General features: G+C 49.4%; 1 protein-coding gene across 3 annotated transcripts in view; it reads right to left on the reverse strand.

The window, feature by feature from the left end:
- The window catches only part of SUN2 (Sad1 and UNC84 domain containing 2), a 304,040-nt gene that overhangs the window by 28,061 nt on the left and 254,574 nt on the right, over positions 1-21,405 (reverse strand). For all 3 annotated transcript variants that reach the window (XM_082266172.1, XM_082266170.1, XM_082266171.1), the window contains exon 18: positions 16,219-16,311. In XM_082266172.1, the coding sequence (XP_082122298.1) occupies positions 16,219-16,311 (93 nt within the window). The remainder of the gene's footprint in view (positions 1-16,218; positions 16,312-21,405) is intronic.

Raw genomic sequence — 21,405 nt, forward strand, 5'->3', positions numbered from 1 at the left:
CTTACCTGTAAAATTCCTTTCTCTGAGTCCTGACAGTCGCCGCCTCTTCATATTCGTCACATATGGGGTATTAGACTTTGCTCCGAAGGAGTAGCTAGGCAACAGAATATGTTAACAATAAAGCTTTTAACATATCCCACCCCCAAGGGGTGGTCCCCTCAGTCAATACCCTCCTACTTCCTGCAACCATATCTCAGTTTTAGTGGAATAGCAGTAGAGTATACAACCAAACCCCAAAAGAGGGGCGGGGGCGGCGACTGTCGGAGGACTCAGAGAAAGGAATTTTACAGGTAAGATTTTACAAAAATTCCGTTTTCTCTTACGTCCTCCGACAGTCGCCGCCTCTTCATATTCGTCACATATGGGGACGTCCCAAAGCAGTGCAAACATGAGGGGTGGGAAACGCATCCGCGCCGAAAGGCAACGCAGTCTCCGCATCAAAGAAAGGAACCTTACCAAAGGAAGGAAACCAGCTGGGCAACAGCAAAAAACAAGTGCTCAACAGGAGCAACAACCCAGGAAAAGACAAAAAACCAGGGGATACAAAAACTTATCCCAACAGCCAGGAATCCCCAACAAGGGACCCTAGGGAACAGCCGCACTAAGAACCTTGCGGCCAAAGGAAGCATCCGCCGATGCCTGAACATCTACTTTGTAGAATTTTGTGAAAGTGTGCACGGTCGACCAAGTCGCCGCCTTACACACCTGGGCTACAGAAGCCCCATGACGACAGGCCCAAGACGTACTCAGAGATCTAGTAGAGTGCGCCTTCACAGGCACAGGGGGAACCTTCCCCTGCAAAGCATAGGCCTGTTCAATGGTCTGCCTGATCCATTTGGCGATGGTAGAGGCCGAAGCCGCCATGCCCTTCCGAGGACCCTCTGGAAGAACAAACAAGGAGTCCATCTTTCGAAAAGACTCAGTCGATTTAAGGTAAACCCTTATCGCCCGAACAACATCCAGAGAATGCAATCTCACCTCCTTTGGATGTTTAGGCTTCGCGCACAACGAAGGCAAGACAATATCCTCATTAAGATGGAATTCCGAAACTCGTTTCGGAAGAAAAGAAGGATTAGGTCGCAAGACCACCTTATCCAAATGAACAACCAGGTACGGAGACTTGCAGGACAAAGCTGCCATCTCCGACACTGCGAGCCGAAGTGATCGCCACCAAAAAGGCGACCTTTTTGGACAACATAGACAACGAGATCTCCCTGATCTGTTCAAAAGGAGCACGTTGTAACACAGATAGAACGAGATTCAAGTCCCAAGGGGGCAGAGGATCCCGCCTAGGGGGGACCAGATGCCGCACACCCTGAACAAAGGTGCCAACCAAGGAGTTGGAAGCCACGGGACGTTGAAACAGAACGGCCAGCGCAGACACCTGACCCTTTATCGTAGCCAGCGCCAAACGCTGATCAACACCCGTTTGAAGGAAAGACAGCACACGGGAAACCGAGTACGTGCGGGGTGAAAACGCCCTGGACTCACACCAGGCAAAATAGGCCTTCCAAGTACGGTAATAAACCTTCCCGGAGGAAGACTTCCTCGCGTTGATTAAAGTATGAAGGACCTCTGGAGAGAGACCCCTCTCCTTCAGGACCTCGGCCTCAACAGCCAGGCCGTCAAAGCCAGCGACTGTAAAGCAGGATGGTATATCGGTCCTTGAGACAGTAGATCGTCTCGAAGAGGCAGACGCCACGGGGCGTCGACCGCCAGATTCACGAGGTCTGCGTACCAGGACCGGCGAGGCCAGTCCGGTGCCACAAGAATCACCGTGCTGCGTTCCGAGAGTAACCTGCGAAGGAACCTGGACAGCAACTGAATCGGTGGAAACGCGTACATCAGCCTGTACTGATGCCACGGGGCCACTAACGCGTCCGACGCGTCTGCCCGAGGGTCGCGCGTCCTTGCCACGAACCTCTTCACCTTGTTGTTGAGACGAGACGCGAACAGGTCCACATCTGGAAGACCCCACTTCGCGCACAACATCTGGAAGACAGCCGGGTGGAGAGACCATTCCCCCTGATCCAGGGTCTGGCGACTCAGATAGTCCGCCTGCCAGTTCTCCACCCTCGGAATGTGAACCGCCGTTATCGCCGGGACATGAGTCTCGGCCCAAGACAGAATGTCGGCCACTTCTCGAGCCGCTCGGGCACTCCTGGTGCCCCCTTGGTGGTTGATGTAGGCCACCGCCGTGGCATTGTCCGTCTGCACCCGAACCGGGCAGCCCTGCAGCCGGTCCGTCCAGCGATGAAGACAGAGACTTATCGCACGCAATTCCAGAATGTTGATCGGAAGGGAAGACTCCCCCTCCGACCAAGTCCCCTGGGCGGACAGAACGCCCAGAACTCCACCCCAGCCCGACAGGCTGGCATCCGTGGTGATTACCGTCCACGAGATCGGACGAAACGACTTGCCCCCGGACACCAACGGGGACTGGAGCCACCACAGAAGGTTTCCTCTGGTGCGATGACTCAACGAGTTTTGAAGATCCAGAGATTGAGGTCGCCCGTCCCACCTGGACAGGATCTCCGCTTGGAGACCCCGCGTGTGAAACTGGGCGAATGGAATCGCCTCGAAGGCCGAGACCATCAATCCCAGACATCTCATACACGTCCGCAGAGACGAGTGCGGAACGTCCCTGAGGGACCTGACTTCCTCCTGGAGAGTCCTGAGCTTGTCTTCCGGCAGGAAGACCTTCGCCTGCACCGAGTCCAGAATCATTCCCAGATAGGGAAGACGAACAGACGGACTCAGTGTCGACTTTGGAAAATATATCGTCCAACCAAACTCCTGCAGAGTTTGCATCGTGACAGACAGGTCCTTCTCCAGACCCTGGCTGGTCACAGACCGAACCAGAATGTCGTCCAGATAGCCCAGGACAGAAACGCCCTGGGCCCTCAATAATGCCAGAACCGGTGCAAGCACCTTGGTGAAGACCCGTGGAGCCGAGGCGAGACCAAAGGGCAACGCCACGAACTGGTAGTGATCCTCCGCAATGGCAAATCGAAGGTATCTCTGGTGACCCTCGAAAATGGGGATGTGAAGATACGCATCCTTCAAATCGATGGAGGCCATGAATTCCCCCGGAACCAGGGCAGCCACCACCGACCGCAGGGATTCCATGCGGAACTTGCGAACCCGCACAGAGCGGTTCAGAGCCTTCAAGTCCAGAATTGGACGAACCTTGCCCTCCTTTCTGGGCACGGTGAACAGATTGGAATAAAACCCCCGAAACCTGTCCCGATGAGGCACCGGAACCACCACTCCCTGAGCCCTCAGGTCCCGCACCGCCAGGTGCAGGTCCCGCAAGCGCTTTGGAGACAGCTGAAGATTTGAGGGAAAAAATCTGCTCTCTGGCCGAGAGAGAAACTCGATCTTGTAACCAGATCGAACGATTTCCTGAACCCATCTGTCCCGCACACGGGCCAACCAGGGCTGAAGAAAACCGAGCAAGCGTCCCCCCACCCCAAAACTGGGTGAGGGCGCCCCTTCAGGCCGAACTGTTATGGGCTGCAGATCCGGATTGGCCGGACTTCTGTTTACCAGACCAGGGCTTCTTCTGAGAGCCTTGACCTTTAAACGGTTTGCCCTTGTAGTGCGGCCGAAAGGCACGAAAGGACCCCTGAGGGGGCCGAAAATTAGCATGCTTCTTCCCAGAAGCCCCCTTAGCCTTGGGGAAATGGGGCAAGAGAGTGCTCTTACCCCCGGTGATCCCCTTAATCAACACATCCAGGGACTCCCCAAAAAGGCGAGACCCATCATAAGGTAGATTGGCTAAGGTCTTACGTGAAGATTGGTCCACCGACCAACATTTTAACCAAACCAGGCGGCGAGACAACACCGCCACGCTGTGCACACGTGCAGCCAACGGAACCAGGTCCAGGTCCGCATCACACAGATACATGACACCCTGGTGGATTTGATCCACCATATCCAGGGTCGCCGGCGAGGCCGAGTCGGCCACTAGGACGCGCCTAAGCATCTGCGTCCAACTTGCGATCGCCTGGGCCGCCATGAGAGAAGCAAACAGAGCCTTAAGCATAGAACCCGTAACAGAATAAGTATGACGGGCAAGAGACTTCAGTCTCCTATCCGTGGCATCACGGAACACAGGGGAATCCTCTGCAGGAATCGCAGTGGCTTTGTTCAAAACCGCAATTGCGTGATCCACTGGGGGAGGCACACACGACCTTTCATCAGTGGAAGGCGAAAAAGGATAACGCAGCTTGAATCTACTTGGTACCGCAAAAGGTTTGCGCAGATTGCGCCATTGATCCTTAACAGCGCGCTGAAAATCATCATTGCAGGGAAAAACCTGCGGCGTCCTGCGTTTTCTCTGCGTCCCATAAGCCGCCAAGGCAGCGGGGGGGACACACTTCGTCCTGCAAACGCAGCGTTTGCTTAATGGAAGCAATCAACTCATCCATGATTGCAAGCTCTTCAGGCGAGCCAGGGGGAGAATTATCAACCCCCTCAACTTCAGCCTCCACCTCAGACCCCACTAGATCAAGAGAGGAGCGGGACCCCGATAAGGAGGCCCCCGCCATAACAGCCCCATCACCTTCACCCTCAGAATCAGAGGAAAGAGCAACTCTGGGCCTTTTAGTAGATTGAGCAGCCACCAGCATCTGCACCTGAGCAGCAAGGCCAGCCACAATAGTGGCTAAATCCCCCCCTGGGGGGGAAACAGCGGTCCCCTGGCTTTCCACCAAAGCTGTAGGAAATTTGCCCTCCTGAGAATCCATTGCCCCTGTAATGCCAGACAACAAAGGGTTAACTGCCCCTTTTAAGCAAGCGCAGCCCACCGCACCACACTCAAGCACAATAAGACCCCCACAGGGAATATGCAAACTGAACACAGGCAATGGATAGCAAGAAACAGAAGGATAAAACCTGAGGAGACCCTCGCCGCTGCTGCTGCCTCGATCGGTGTTCCTGGAAAGAGGAAGTGATGCTGCCAGGGCGCTCTATGTAAGCCTATGGAGGCTACAAGAAAATGGCCGCCATGCATGTAAAACATGCGGCCGGAGCGAGTGTAGGCAAAATGGCGTCGTTTGGCGCCGAAACCGCCGCTCCACAGTGCATTAAAACACACATTACATTCCAAAATCAGAATACATGTCAGATCGCCGCAGCGATCGCTGTATATGCCCAAACATGCCAAAAAAACATGCCCCACAGCACACAGCTTCTCACACTGACCAGTCTGACACACACAGTGTCATACAGCTCCCCCCCCCCCCTTGCAGCCCACAGCATGCAGCCGAGAGATAGGGAGACAAGCAGTGTGAATAGAGGCAGGTTACACAGTCCCAGACTGACACCCCCCCAGACAGACAGACATAAATACACTTACCTCACATGGCGTGGGGGACCCGCACAGGCGAACAAACCGCTGCACATGAGGCAGGGAGAGTCGCATTCAAGACGCACACAATGGGGGTTAAGAAACCGCACAGCGTCCAGTGAGGTAGCCACCTCACCAATCATCCCTGCACCGAACAGGGATGGGTCGTTCACTGTGCCAGGAGCGTTACCTGGCTGAACGCTCGATGGCAGACTGGGAAGCCACTGACCCACGACCTGCGACCAGGGGGATCAGCCCGAGACCCAGTCCGCATGATCCTCTTCATCCGAAGAACTAACTAACGCTGACAAAATAACAGCTAAGTAAAGGTAGAGAGAAAACTCAAACAAAATTTTAAAAAGAAGAAAGAGTCTGGGACAGAAAGTCCCAGCACAGAGAGAGCCAGCCACTCCTGACAAGCTAGACATTAAAACTGAGATATGGTTGCAGGAAGTAGGAGGGTATTGACTGAGGGGACCACCCCTTGGGGGTGGGATATGTTAAAAGCTTTATTGTTAACATATTCTGTTGCCTAGCTACTCCTTCGGAGCAAAGTCTAATACCCCATATGTGACGAATATGAAGAGGCGGCGACTGTCGGAGGACGTAAGAGAAAATAGGGTTTCCATCCGTCCAGATTTGACAGACCAGACCGAATCGGATGTCAGCGGACATGTCTCCGCTGACATCTGATTCCCCATATAGATGAATGGGGCATCCGTTCAGATCTGCCTGAAAAACTGACAGGCGGATCTGAACGGTCCGCTAGTGTGAAAGGGGCCTTAATTTTGGCAGCAAATTTTAATTTAGTTTTAGTTATAGTCTTTTGACTAAAATGCCATTTTGGTTTTAGTCGTATTTTAGTCTTTTGACCAAAATGCTATTTTAGTTTTAGTCGTATTTTAGTCCTCTGAATTTTTTTAGTTTTAGTCATCTTTTAGTTGACTAAAATCTCATACATTTTAGTCAACTACAAATCAAATAGGTTTAGGTTAATTGTAATGCATTATTTAAAAATTTCTCTAGAATTTCCAATCAAATTCTATACTCCTGGAGTAAAAATCTAATAACATTTATTATTATTTATGGTATTAAGGTTTGAACACGCACTACAGACACAGATTTAGCATTTGTGATTTATAACGTCTTTATAAATAAAACCGAGTTCAACTTTATAATACAAAAAAAAACCAAAAAACTGTAAACTCTGGCTGTAATGTCATTGCACATATTACCTGAATATATTAACAACATTAAATATTAGGAAAAAATATAAGAAAAGCCTTTTTCTTATTTTTTTTCTCTTTCAGCAGCTTAGTAGATGCCCCTTACTTATGCTTATGCGGTGGTGCAATACAGGTTTAAACTTTAATGTTCTATTTTTATAGGCTCTGGAATTATGTTGCCGATTTAAAAATGACCAGCAGAGGAGTGTTAATTTTGATGTCTATTTTCAATTGAGTTTTAGCCGTATTTTAGTCATCTGAATTGTTTTAGTCATATTTTAGCCAACTAAAATTGTGTTAATTTAGTCGACGAAAACATTTTAGTCGACGAAAATAAAACTGCAGGCAAGAAGGTGCCATGAAGAAAGTGTGGATAGGAGGAGAAAAAAAACACCAAATCCTCTGTCTATAGAACACTGAGATATAGTGTAAATGCACAGGGCAAACCTGTCCTACCTTTTTTATGATGCTAGAGGTCCAGGCCTTACAGTGGGCATACACTTGAGGGGACTAGAAGCCATAAATATGGACCAAGGTCCTAGACCTTTATGGTATACCGTAGTTAAGTACACATATTGCACTTTGTGCCAAGGTGAGCTCCCAATGCAAGATTCAGCGCCCGAAGCAAACATTACAGGCTGGCCCCAAACAGTGGGATCCAGTTACGGCCCTCCAAGGTACACACTGAAGGTAACTGATATGGAAATTGCTAGATAGCCTAGGGCACGAGTTCCCAAACTGTGGGTCGCGAGCTGCAGTTCTGTGGGTCGCCGGCGGATTTTGAGCTGCCCAGGCAAAGGCAGCGCACTGTGTTACGAGCAGGCAGGCGGGGCCTTGAGCTCCACTGATGCTCTGACCATGCCGCTTGCCGTGCGCGTTGTTCTGTACGGGAGGCAGCGCCTCGGGATAGGAGTCTGACTGAGTGGAGCCGATATCAGAGTGCAGTGCATCACATCGGAGCTGAGCGCCAGGAGCAGTCACCAGGTAGGCCAGAGTCCAGATACTGCTTGATGCACAGGCATAGCAGCCGATTGATTTGAATGGGCTGCTATGCCTGCGCTTTCCGCTGAAAAAAGGTGCATGCAGAATTTTAAAAAATGCAGTGGCTGTGAAACCCATCCTGCTTTTACACCATGCAACTTACCTGCAGTTCTTGCACATGCAAACTGTGTTTTTAAATGCTGGGCCCACCTGTATGAAAATGCAGAAAGCTTGCCAGTGCAGAAACTGCAGGTAAGTCGCATGGTGCAAAAGCAGGATGGATTTCTGCGGAAAACGAGGGCATAGCAGCCCATTAAAATCAATCGGCTGCTATGTCTGTGCAAATGTGGGCCGCCAACCCGCATACATGTGAACCAGGCCTAAAGCAATAGTAAAGTAATTTACAAATGAAAACACTTGTCATCCTGCAGATTTAACCACTTCTGGACCGCAAGGATTTGCCCCCTTAATGACCAGGCCGTCGGATCGGAGCTGAGCACCAGGACCAATCACCAGGTAGGCCAGACACTGCTTGATGGCTTATTTTAAGGCCTGGTTCACATGTATGCGGGTTGGCGACCCACATTTGCACAGGCATAGCAGCCCATTGATTTGAATGGGCTGCTATGCCTGCGTTTTCCGCTGAAAAAAGGTGCATGCAGAATTTTAAAAAATGCAGTAGCCGTGAAATCTATTCTGCTTTTGCACTATGCGACTTACCTGCAGTTCCTGCACACGCAAACTGTGTTTTTAAATGCTTGGCCCACGTATATAAAATCGCAGAAAGCTTGCAGTGCAGGAACTGCAGGTAAGTCGCATGGTGCAAAAGAAGGATGGATTTCAAGGTCACAGCATTTTTTTAAATGCTGCATGCACCTTTTTTTTGAGGGCATAGAAGCCCATTCAAATCAATGGGCTGCTATGCCTGTGCAAATGTGGGCCGCTAACCCGCATTCATGTGAACCAGGCCTAAAGCAGTAGTAAAGTAATTTACAAATAAAACTTGCGATGGGCGGTTGGGAACCAGTTAAGTCATACCGCACTAGTATAACACTGTGATGTGTAAAGGAGCACTATGATGTGAAAATGGCTACAGTGTAATGCAGGCATGTCCAACCTGCGGCCCGAGGGCCGCATGCGGCCCGAAACCCCAGGCAATGCGGCCCACTGCCCCCTGACAATTTTTTTTTTTTGGCTAGGGAGGAAGGAAGTCAGGTTGGGGGCACGGCCACAGCGGCTTCCAACTAACGGTAGTGCAGTGTTTCTGACTCCTACCACCATGACCACTTGAAATCACTGAAGTGGTCATGGTGGTTAGAGTGTTCCTTTGATATCTCTCAGAAGAAGTAAACCTCTGTATACTGATTCCATTTTATTTGATTATCCTCTAGTTGAGTTAAATTAATGCGGGGGGGGGGGGGGGGTGCGGTGGCACGAGAACGGCGCGGCGGCATTTTATTACTTATATACCTTAACTATAGTATATATTTTATATGCGGCCCGAGGAAATTTCTCTACACTCAATGTGGCCCAGAGAAGCCAAAAGGTTGGACACCCATGGTGTAATGGGACAGTGCGATGTGTAAAGGAGCACTATGACGTGAAAATGGCTGCAAGTGGGTCCGAAAAATAACTGTATTCAGAAGTGGGTCTCAGCCCAAAAAAGTTTGGGAAGCCCTGGCCTAGGGCAATAAGCAATCAGATGTTGATAGATGCTTCAGAGAAAAAATTTAATGGTTACAAATTGAAAATAATCCTCCAGAGGAGAACAAAGCCATCACCTGAGGGTAGCGCACAAACGGAATTTTTGTAAAATCTTACCGTAAAATTCCTTTCTCGGAGTCCTCTGACAGTCGCTGCCCACTCATTCAGTCTTCACCAATGGGCATTGACCTCTTATCCATAGGAGCAAGCTAGGCATAAGACTTGTTAGAAACAAAGCAATTTACATAGACACACCTGTAGGGGGCTGTCCCACTGGTCCAATACCCCATTGCTATCAGCATTCCCAACTCAGTTTGGTAGCAAACAGTTAAAGTCCAAAAGAACCCCACTTAGAGGGGAGGGGGCGGCGACTGTCAGAGGACTCAGAGAAAGGAATTTTACGGTAAGATTTTTCTCTTAAGTCCTCTGACAGTCGCCGCCCACTCATTCAGTCTTCACCAATGGAATGTCCCAAAGCAGTGTAGACATGAGGGGTGGGAATCGCAACCGTCACAAAGGCAACGCAGCACCCAGGTCAGAGAAAGGATCCTTATCTGAGCAGAAAAGGTAAAACCCCTGGGTAACAGAAAAGCTCAACTGGAGCAAACAACCCAGGAAACAAATAAACAAAGGGGAAAACAACCCCAACAGACAGGGACAGGCAACGTCCTGCCCCCATCAAGGTACTTCCGCACACAGAACCAAAGGAGGCATCAGCTGATGCCAAAACATCAAGTTCGTAGAATTTGGAAAAAGTGTGCACGGACGACCAAGTCGCTGCCTTGCGCACATGGGACACCGAAGCCTGATGTCGGAAAGCCCAGGGCGCACTCACCGCTCTGGTAGAGTGCGCCTTGACAGGGAAGGGCGGAACCCGTTACCTAATTGAATAGGCCTGTACAATCGTCTGTCTGATCCATTTTGAAATGGTTGCCACAGACACCGCCATACCCTTCCGGGGGCCCTCGGGAAGGACGAATAGAGAATCCGACTTCCTGAAGGATTCAGTAGACGGCAGGTACACCCTGATCGCCCGGACTACATCCAAGGAATGCAAAGCAAACTCCTTAGGATGCTTAGGATTCGCACACAGCGAAGGCAAGACAATTACCACCTTAGGAAGGAAAGATTGGTTAGGTCGCAAGACCACCTTATCCTTATGAACCACCAGGTAAGGGGAGCTGCAAGACAGAGCCGCCAACTCCGACAATCTGCGGGCAGATGTGATCGCCACCAGAAAGGCAACCTTTCGGGACAGCACAGGCAGGGAATCTCCCTGATGTTCTCAAAAGGGGGTCGTTGCAAAACAGACAGGACCAAATTCAAGTCCCAAGGAGGTAAAGGCGCTCTCCTAGGAGGAGCCAAGTGACGCACACCCTGAATAGAGGTGCGTATTAAGGAGTTCAACGCCAAGGGGCGTTGGAAAAGGATTGCCAGCGCAGACAACTGACCCTTAATCGTGGTCAGCGCAAGACACTGGTCCACACCAGTTTGCAGGAAGGCCAGCACCCTCGCCACCAAAAAGGAGCGAGGATGGATGCCCCTGGACTCACACCAGGCAAAATAAGCCTTCCAGGTACGGTAATAGATTTTACCGTACGAGGGCCTTCCTAGCCTTAAGCAGGGTAGGAATGACCGCCAATGAGAGACCTCGATCTCTCAGGACCTGGCTTTCAACAGCCACGCCGTCAAAGCCAGCGGCTGTAAAACAGGATGGAAGATCGGCCCATGAGACAGCAGATCGTCCCGTAACGGAAGCCACCAAGGAGGCTCGACAACCAGTTGCATGATGTCCGCGTACCAAGACCGGCGCGGCCAGTCCGGGGCCACCAGAATCACCAACCTCGGTTCCGAGACCAACCTGCGAAGGAACCTGGAATACAAATGAATCGGAGGGAAGGCATAAATCAGTCGATACTGATTCCAAGGCACCACCAGCGCATCCGAGGCGTCTGCCAGAGGATCGCGCGTTCTTGCCACAAACCTTCCTACCTTGTTGTTTAGCCGGGATGCGAACAGATCCACATCCGGGGATCCCCATCGCGCACACAGCATCTGAAACACCTCCGGGTGTAGGGACCATTCCCCCTGGTCCAGGGTCTGGCGGCTCAGATAATCGGCCTGCCAATTCTCCACACCCGGAATGTGAACTGCCGAAATCGCCAGGACCTGTGTCTCGGCCCAAGACAGAATCTTGGTCACTTCCTGGGCCGCCCGGGCACTCCTGGTGCCCCCTTTGTGATTGATGTAAGCCACCGCAATGGCATTGTCCGTCTGCACCAGCACAGGACGGCCCCGAAGATGATCTGACCAACGGAGCAAGCACAGTCTGATCGCTCGCAGTACCAAGATATTTATCGTCAGGGAGAGTGCCCAGAACGCCACCCCAGCCCGATAGACTGGCGTCCGTGGTGATCACCGTCCACAACAACGGCCGGAAAGACTTCCCTTCCGTCATGGCCGGAGACTGGAGCCACCACAGAAGATCCTCTCTGGCTTGGCGACTCAAAGATATCCTCTTTTCCAAGGATTGAGGATGCCTGTCCCACCTGGCCAGGATCTCCGCTTGGACAGATCGTGTGTGGAACTGTGCAAACGGTATCGCCTCGAAGGCAGACACCATCAATCCCAGGGACTGCATGCAGGTCCTGAGTGACGAGGATTCGCTGTCCCGGAGGGACCTGACCTCGGTCTGCATAGTCCGGAGCTTGTCCTCCGGCAGAAACACTTTGGCTTGGGCGGAGTCCAGGACCATCCCCAAGTAAGGGAGACGAACCGAAGGAGACAAAGTCGACTTCTGAACGTTGATGGTCCACCCGAACTCCTGGAGCGTCTGAACCGTAGTGGACAGATCGCTTAGCAGGCTCTGCCTGGCATTCGACCTTAACAGGAGATCGTCCAGATATCCCAAGATCGCAATTCCCTGTGCCCATAACAGGGCCAAAACAGGAGCCAGAACTTTGGTAAACACCCTTGGAGCCGAAGCAAGACCGAAAGGTAACGCCACAAACTGATAGTGTTCCTCCGCGATTGCGAATTGGAGGTACCTCTGATGACCCTCGAATATGGGGATGTGTAAATACGCATCCTTGAGGTCGATGGAGGCCAGGAAATCTCCCTGGCTCAGAGAGGCTACCTCCGAACGGAGGGATTCTATGCGGAATTTTGAACCAGCACAAAGCGGTTCAGAGCTTTCAAGTCTAGAATTGGACGTACCTTGCCCTCCTTTCTGGGCACAGTGAACAGATTGGAATAAAACCCCCAAAATCTGTCCCGATGTGGCAACGGGACGATCACCCCCTGGGAGAGAAGATCTTGAACTGCCCGATGAAGATCTAGTAAACGATCCAGGGTCAAATGAAGATTTGAGGGAAAGAACCTGTCCGCTGGCCGCGAAAGGAATTCGATCTTGTAACCCGATCAAATGATTTCCTGAACCCACCTGTCCGGAATCCAGAGCAGCCAAGGTTCGAGAAAACCGCACAGACGTCCCCCCACCCCTGGAACGGGTGAGGGCGTCCCTTCAGGTCGAGGCGGACTGGGCCGCCGCACCAGCTTGGCCGGCTTTTGCCTTGGCCGCCCAAGGCTTCCTCTGGCCACCATGGCCTTTGAAGTGTTTCCCCTTGTCCTGTGCTTTGAAGGCACGAAATGATCCCTGATTTGGTTTAAAGGAAGGGCCCCCGCTTACCGTGGAAAAACTTACCCTTGGGATTCTGAGGCTCTTGCCCCCAGTGACCCCTTTAACCAATTCGTCCAGGGAGTCCCCAAAAAGACGAGTTCCCGCATAAGGAATGGCAGACACCATCTTCCTGGAAGTCTGGTCAGCCGACCAGCTTTTCAGCCATACCAGGCGACGGGTAAGCACTGCGACACCAGACAGTCGCGCTGCTAAAGGGGCCTCATCCAAGGCCGCGTCACACAGATACAGGACAGCCTGAATAATCTGGTCCACCATCTCCAAAGTAGTAGGAGGGGCGGAATCAGCCACGAGGGTGCGTCTGAGCACCTTGGCCCAATCTGCCACAGCCTGAGACACCATGACAGAGGCAAAAATAGGTTTCAACAAGGAACCCGCCACCATATAGGAGTGGCGAGCGAGAGATTCCATCCGCCTATCCGTGGGGTCCCTGAACACCGGAGAATCCTCCGTGGGTACAAGAATGGCCCTATTCAACCTGGACACCGTGTGATCCACCTTAGGGACCACGGACCAGCGCGAATCCGTACGAGACGCAAAGGAATAACGGAGTTGAAACCGTTTTGGTACCACAAAATTGCGCTTCAAATTGCGCAATTGTTCATTCACATTTTCGTGAAACTCAGCGGGGCAAGGAAACACCTGTGCCACTTTCTGGGTTCTGCGGGACACAAAAGAGGACCGCTTACCCAGAGGGTTGGGCTCATCCTCCAAATGTAGTGTATCTTTTACAGCAGTAATAAGCGCAGAAATAGCAGCGCATTCTCTAGCCGTCCCAGGAGAGGAATCATCCCCCTCAGACTGGGAGGACTGAGACCCTTCAAGGGGTACACTGTCTATGGCAACCATGTCAGACTCTGATCAGAAGAGTGAGAAAACCTAGGCCTTTTCCTAGAATCTCGTTCAGACATCAAAAGATCAAACTTTGGACGCTAAAGTCGCAAGTGCAGCAGAAATCACAGATGATTCAGACGTACCTGAATCATCCACCAAAGCTGGGGGGAATTTGCTGTCCTGGGACTCCATAAAAACGTTTATGGCGCTGGCCCTTTAAATCGCAACAGCGGCGATTCCACCACAATGCACCGCAAATAGGGGCTAGACTGAAAACCCCCTCAGGCAGGAATAGAACTGATAGCCAAGAGATATTCCCCAAAAAACAGCAAGAACAGACCCCCAGAAGTGTTACCACGCTGCGGACGATCCCTCTGTATGTGAAGAAAGGAAGTGATGTCACGCCCTAGAGGCTAAACAGGATGTAGACTAAGGGAAAATGGCTGGCCATAGAAAACAATGGGAGGCTCCGGGAAAATGGCCGCCGAACACCTGCATAAAGTCAGACGCCACACACAAGCAAGGAAAATGGCTGCTGAGGCAGTGAAGCCAAAGCAGCCGCCCACACCCAAAATGGCGGTCCCACGGTTTTTCACCGCTGCGGGTCGCCTACACATGTCTGAACCTAGCATTTACACAATAATGCCACCGAGGTTAGGGACCCCAATAACCCCCCACAGAGCGTCCTGGACGCGGTAGAGCCCCCGCAGGGACCGGGAGTAATGCGATCCCCAGACACACAGACATGAGGGGATAACACAGACCTAACCGACTGCCATCCCCAGACAGAGGCCCCACACAAAATGTACTCACCGTACCACGATGGCGTGGGCGCCTCTCTGCGACGGGAAGCCTCCCACCCCAGGCGGTGGGGGTGCCGTCAGCTAAACAGGACTCTAGCAACGCACGGAACCGCGGTTGAGACGTCCAAGCGAGGTGGCCACCTCACGGGCTTTCGTCCCTGAGGACAGGGACAGGTCGTTTGCGAGGCCAGGGCGTACGCATAGCCTGCTAAACGCTCAATGGCAGGCTGGGATTCCATAAGGCCCTCTGTCTTGAGACACCAGGACGACCAGTCCGACTCCCAGCTCCGCAAACGCTGTAGTCTTCCGGAGATCCGACTAACTAAGCGCAGGAACAAATAAAAAGCTAGTAGTGCAAGAAAACACTTTTCATAAAATAAAAGTAATAAAACACAGAAGAAAGGCTGAGACCGTAGCCCCAGCACAGGGATAGCCTATCTTACTCCTAACTAGGCAGAAGACAAACTAAGTTGGGAATGCTGATAGCAGGGGGGTATTGGACCAGTGGGACAGCCCCCTACAGGTGTGTCTATGTAAATTGCTTTGATTCTAACAAGTCTTATGCCTAGCTTGCTCCTATGGATAAGAGGTCAATACCAGAGTTGTATAAAGTACTCGAAACCCATACTTGAGTAAAGGTACAAGTGCTCGATCAAAAAGTGACTTGAGTAGAAGTACTAAAGTATTCAACATTTTTTGTACTTAAGTATTGCAAGTAGTTTTTTTTAAAATTTTGCTACTCAAGTACTGAAAGTAAAAGTACCAGTAGTTTTGAAAAAAAAATTGCTACTCAAGTATTGAAAGTAAAAGTACAAGTACTATGTTATGTAGTTATTAAAGAAAGAAGTCAAAATTTTGATTATCATATTGTTTTTTATTATTTCAAATGCAGCTTTTATTTATACATACAGTAGCTTTTATTTTCGTATGCGCTGATAATACACATGTTTTCAGCTACATGAAACCTGTCATCTACTGTTCTGGCAGTGGTAATTTTTATAATTGTAACGAGTAACTATGCAGCACAAAAATAAAATATCGGAGTAGAAGTATTGAAATCATTGAAAAAATGTAGTGAAGTAAAAGTGGAAGTAGGAGAAAAAAATTCTACTCTAGGAAAGTACAGATACCGCCTTTCGGTACTTAAGTACAGTAGTGAAGTAGTTCTACTTAGTTACTATACATCTCTGGTCAATACCCATTGGTGAAGACTGAATGAGTGGGCGGCGACTGTCAGAGGACGTAAGAGAAAAACTAGAGTGTGATGGAATGGGTGGAGTTATATTATGCACTCTGGGGGGAGCCCTAGCAAGTTTTTTTGTAAGTGTTCTATTACAGGAAGGTAGCTGCATGCAACCAATGGTCTAAGAATAAAAGTTTTGTGTTCTGTACTAAATGATTAACGTAATAAATGTACCTTACTTTATATATCTCCTGTATCATCTTTATATATATTTTATTTGTGCCAGTTGTAAATAAACAGACCATGAATACTTCAGTGAAAACTAAACTATTTTTTTCAAATAGGAAACCTACAATTGCCCTTTGATTCATTGTGTAGCCAAATATGAAGCAAACTTTAAAGAAGAAAATATTGGGAGAGGATAATATTTCTGTTACCTTTAGAGGGAAAGTCTGAATAGGATCTCCATCTTGACTGTAGCTGAAGTTTCCAAGAAGAATACCTTCTTTCTGTGTTTCTTCCTCTAAACCCTGTGGTGACAAAAGAAAAATAATGTTTATATAGTTGGATGATAAGGGGGTAAGAATTAAAAGATACAGTTGGGTTATATGTAACTATGTCAATAATACACAATAATATTGTGGGTCAGAGTACATCGAACAGTCACAAATTACAAATTATTTATATGTATTTATGATAGGTACATTGTAGTTTAAACAACGTAAACATTTTTCATAGATCACCAGAGAAATCAATCTGAATATGAATCTCCCAAAGTAATCATGATGTAGAATGCAGCTATCCATACTTCCTGTAGCGGGAATGTATAACTCACCTATCAAAAACTTAATTCGATCTGTTTTGAATATTAAAAAAATCCTCTGATCTGAATGCACATGTGCCCTACAGCTTTATTAATGTGGTTGTAAAGTCAGAAGTTTATTTTATCTTAATGCATTCTATGCATTAAGATAAAAAGCCTTCTGTGTGCAGCAGCCCCCCTCAGCTCCCCTAATACTTACCTGAGCCCTACTCTATCCAGCAATGTTGCAAGAGTGTCTTGGCTACCCGAGACTCTCCCTTCTCAGGTGTACTGCGGCAGGCTGGCTCGTACAGGCAAAGCCCCGTACATGTACGGCGCTCGCTCCCTGGGCCCTGGGGCGTGCTCCCGGCCCCGCCGATGTCTGATTCGGTTCCGAACCGATCAGTCATCAGGTCCAGGCCAATGATTTTTGGCCTGGACCTGCTGATCGGTCCTGACCAATCGCAGGCCGAGCTGTGCCTCTGCAATTTAAACACAGGCACAGAAAATGTCCACTCTCCCCTCACAAAATCCTTTTTGGATTCCAGCGTGAGAGGAGAGAAGATCAACTGTAAGTACTGCACCAAGCACACTTCCACACACGTAGATAGGCACATTTAACCCCCGAACACCCCCCTCCCAGTTAACCCCTACACCCCCTGTCACATTGCACTATACACAGTATGTAGCAGTTTTGTATATTTCTGTATTAGTGTGTCTTGTGACTTGGTTTAGCGCTAGCGACCGTTACTTTTAGGCTTAGGATACCCGCCAACCCCCCCAATAAAGATTTAACCCCCTGATCCCCCCCCAGTTAACCCTTTAACCCAGTGGAGTATTTATTTTTTGTGCTGCCCTAGGCCTGACTAAACTTGTGCACCCCCTAATTGAAATTAGACCCACCCCTTCCTGAAAATCAGGGCACCATATCAGTGCAACCCCATCAGTGATGCTTATCAGTGCCGTCTTGTGACCATCAGTGCAGCCTCATTAGTGACCATCAGTGCAGAATATCAGTGCTGCCTTATCAGTGCCCATCAGTGCAGTTTATCAGTACCCACCATTGGCAACTCATAAGTGGCCATCAGAGCAGCATATTAGTGCCCATTAGTGCAGCCTATTAGCGCCCATCAGTGCAACATATCAGTGCTGCCTAATCAGTACAGCCCCATCAGTTATTTTTAAGATATTTGGACTTGTGTTTGCTGCCACATAGGATTACGTCACTTATTTGTATAATGTATAGGAAGTCCATAGTCATTATACAAATAAGTTAAATAATCAGGGGCAGCAAACACAAGTCCAAATATCTTTTAAGATTGGAGTAATCTTACTAATCCAGTGACATATTGGGATAGCACATATGAGTTGAGCAGGTCGAAAATATTCTTACCATCATATACAATTAAATGCAATTCAATATTCTCACTCAAGGACAAGGATGTTTAAAGAAATAAATTATATTATTGACATGATGCCTGCCATACCTGGGGGTGGAGGAGGGTAGGCGGAACATTAGGCTGCAGTGCCACACTTATTAGCATTGGCGGCCGTCGGTCCAGTTGTATTAAGTGTGGTTGGCGGCCTGCGGTCTGTCCGAATGTCCTCACCGGCTGGTATTATCATACCAGCAGGTAGCAGTGTGACCGCTTTATGGGGATGCCAGACTGATTTGCCTCCTGGACCCTGCCCTCCTGCCCAATTTGCCCCGTAGTACTGGCACTATACTAAAAGTGTAGCGCAAGCCGGCAGGGACCCTTTTCATGTGGGAGCCGGGAGGAGGCTGTTATGTTTTCGTGCGGGGTGCAGCTTTTTTGCTGCCCCCCCCTGAAAAGTGCTGCCCTAAGCCTGGGCCTTGTTGGCCTAGGCCAATATACACCACTGCCTTCACCCCCTGTCACATTGCACACTAGATACAGGTATATAGCGTTTTTCTGTACTCCTGTAATAGTGTGATTGTGACTTTATTTAGCGCTAGCGAGTTAGTTTCTGTCCCAAGTAGGCTTAGGATACCGCCAACCCCAATAAATATTTACCCCCCTGATCACCCCCAGTTAACCCCTTCATTGCCCTGGCACAGTGTCACTTTTATAGTGTACAGATTTTTTTCTGATCACTATTATTAGTGGCACAGGTGACATTAGTTAGTGTTAACGCTAGTTAGCGTCAGTTTAGGACATCGCAGATCCCCGCCGCAGAGTTAGAAATATTAGTTAACCCCTTGATTACCAGTAACACACACATACTTACACATACACCTCCATTACTAGTATAGTATCAGAACGGATCAATATCTTTGATCTGATCAGTACTATACTAGCATCCCCAATAGTTTAGGGTTCCCAATATGCAGCGTTAGCAGGATCGGTCACGACACCTGCCAGCACCTGCGTTTAGCCCCTCCGCCCAGCCCTCCTCACCCCACCCATGCAAATGTGCAGTAATCAATAGATTACGGTCACTTCCAAAAAACACAACACACAAAACCGCTGCGTTTGCAGAGTCAGGCCTGATCCCTGCTAGCACTAGCAGTTTTTTTTGTAGCATTTGAAATAGTCCTTGACAACCAGGTGCTTTTTTACCTGTGAGTCACACTACTGTACCTGTAAATTTAGTGGCTAAAATGTCCAAATGGTGGTACAGTAGTGAAGAGGCCTACAGCATACTGACCATGTCAGATGTCAGAGCGATGGGGAAGCCTCACTGGCAGAATGAGGGTCAGTATACGAGCCTGTAGAGAGCAGTGGCTTCCTGACAGATAGCTCAGACGACGGAGGGATCCCTGCTAAGGTCAGGCGTACCCGACCCCATTCTGGAGATGCTGAGGTGCAGGAATTGCAGGGTGCTCGTATGGAGCAGAGAGCCAGTACTAGTGCCGCTCACACTTCTGGTGAACTGGCAAGCATCAGCGGCCTAGTACACCCTGGACCTAGACATACCAGCACTGTAGTATCACTTGGTGACGTGTCGAGTCACATAAGTGCAGTTGAAGCTGGTGCGGTGGCTAGCACGAGAATTCGAAGACAGGCCCGTAGAGCCCATGTGTCCTCCCTGAAGCGCTGGCATATCCTAATTGGCAGCCCGCAGATTCTACAGCGCCCGTACTTCCCCCATTCACTGACCAACCCGGAATTCATGTGGAGACATCCAATTTTACTCCCCTTAATTTTTTTGAGCGGTTTTTCACAGAAGATCTTTACAGATCTATTGTGGACCAAAGCAATTGATATGCTGGTCAATATATCGCCGCACATCCAAATTTGTCCCTTGCCAGAGAATTTGGCTGGAAACCTATAACGGTTTCCGAGTTTAAAACTTTTCTGGGCTTTTCCTTCAACATGAGTATAACTAAAAGGAGTGAGTTGCGGTTATATTGGTCCACTAACCCAATTCACCATTTACCCGTGTTCTCTGCCTCAATGTCCAGGGCGAGATATGAGCAAATTCTGCGGTTTATGCACTTCAGTGACAATGAACTCTGTCATCCTCGGGGAGACCCTGGATACGACCGGCTCCACAAAGTTCAGCCCCTCGTAAACCACTTCAATCAGTGGTTTGCAGCCTTGTTTACCCCCCAACAAGTTGTCTGCGTTGATGAGTCCCTAATTAAGTTTACTGGCCACCTTACTATCAAGTAGTATCTCCCCAGCAAGCGTGCCAGATACGGGGTCAAGCTGTATAAGCTGTGTGACAGGAACCACAGGCTATACAGTTAGTTTCAGTGTTTACGAGGGTAAAGATAGCACTGTGGAGCCCCCCAACTGCCCAGACTACATAGGGAGCAGCGGCAAGATAGTTTGGGACTTGGTGTCACCCTTATTCGGAAAGGGGTACGATTTGTACGTGGAAAATTTTTATTCAAGCGTGCCACTTTTTAGTCACCTGCTCGAATTACAAATTGGCGCATGTGGCACCGTGCGACCTAATCGCCGGGGCTTCCCCCAACGGCTTGTAGATTCCCGTCTTAATCGGGGGGCAAGAGCCTGCTTGAAAACTGACAAACTGCTTGCAGTGAAGTGGAGGGATACACGGAATGTTTTCGTTCTTTCCTCCATTCACGCAGACACGACGGTCCAAATTCCTGCGGCAACTGGTGTTTTGGAGAAGCCCCTCTCTGTCCACGACTACAACCTTAATATGGGAGGGGTTGACCTCAACTACCAGTCTTTGGTGCTGTACTTAATTGCCCGTAAAGCCAGACGCTTGTACAAAAAAGTGTCTGTTTATTTATTCCAATTGGCTTTGCTGAACGCCTTTGTGCTATACAAAGCGTCAGGACGAACTGGATCCTTCCTAGAATTCCAGGAAGAGAACATCAGTGCCTACCTGTATCCAGGAGGTGCTCCTGCCCCACTTTCCCTACAAGATGCATGAGAGGCATTTTCCCCATGTCCTCCAGAGTACCCCTGCCAAAAGAAACCCCCCAAAAAGATGTCGTGTCTGTAGTAAGCGCGGATTGAGGTATGACACCCGCACTTATTGTCCCTTCTGTCCTGACCAACCTGGTCTCTGCATCTGGGAATGTTTCCAATGCTACCACACACTAGTGGAGTATTAGCGTAGGGTACAGCACGGCACAGTCTAGGGCACACTAACACAGGGTCTCGATAGAGGTTTGATGGGTATCGTCATTTTGAGAGACCCTAACCTAGAATGTTACAGTTGAGTTGAAGAAAAAAAAAGTTAAAAAAAAAAAAATCTAAAATAAAAAAGCCAAAAATAGTTGTTTAATAATCGCGTTTGGAAAATCTGTGCACAAATACTACGTGACGAAAAAAATTGCAACATCCACCATTTTGTTCTGTAGGGCCTCGGCTTTAAA

Source organism: Pelophylax lessonae (assembly GCF_965119305.1).
Source record: "Pelophylax lessonae genome assembly, chromosome: 8".
NCBI lineage: Eukaryota > Metazoa > Chordata > Amphibia > Anura > Ranidae > Pelophylax > Pelophylax lessonae.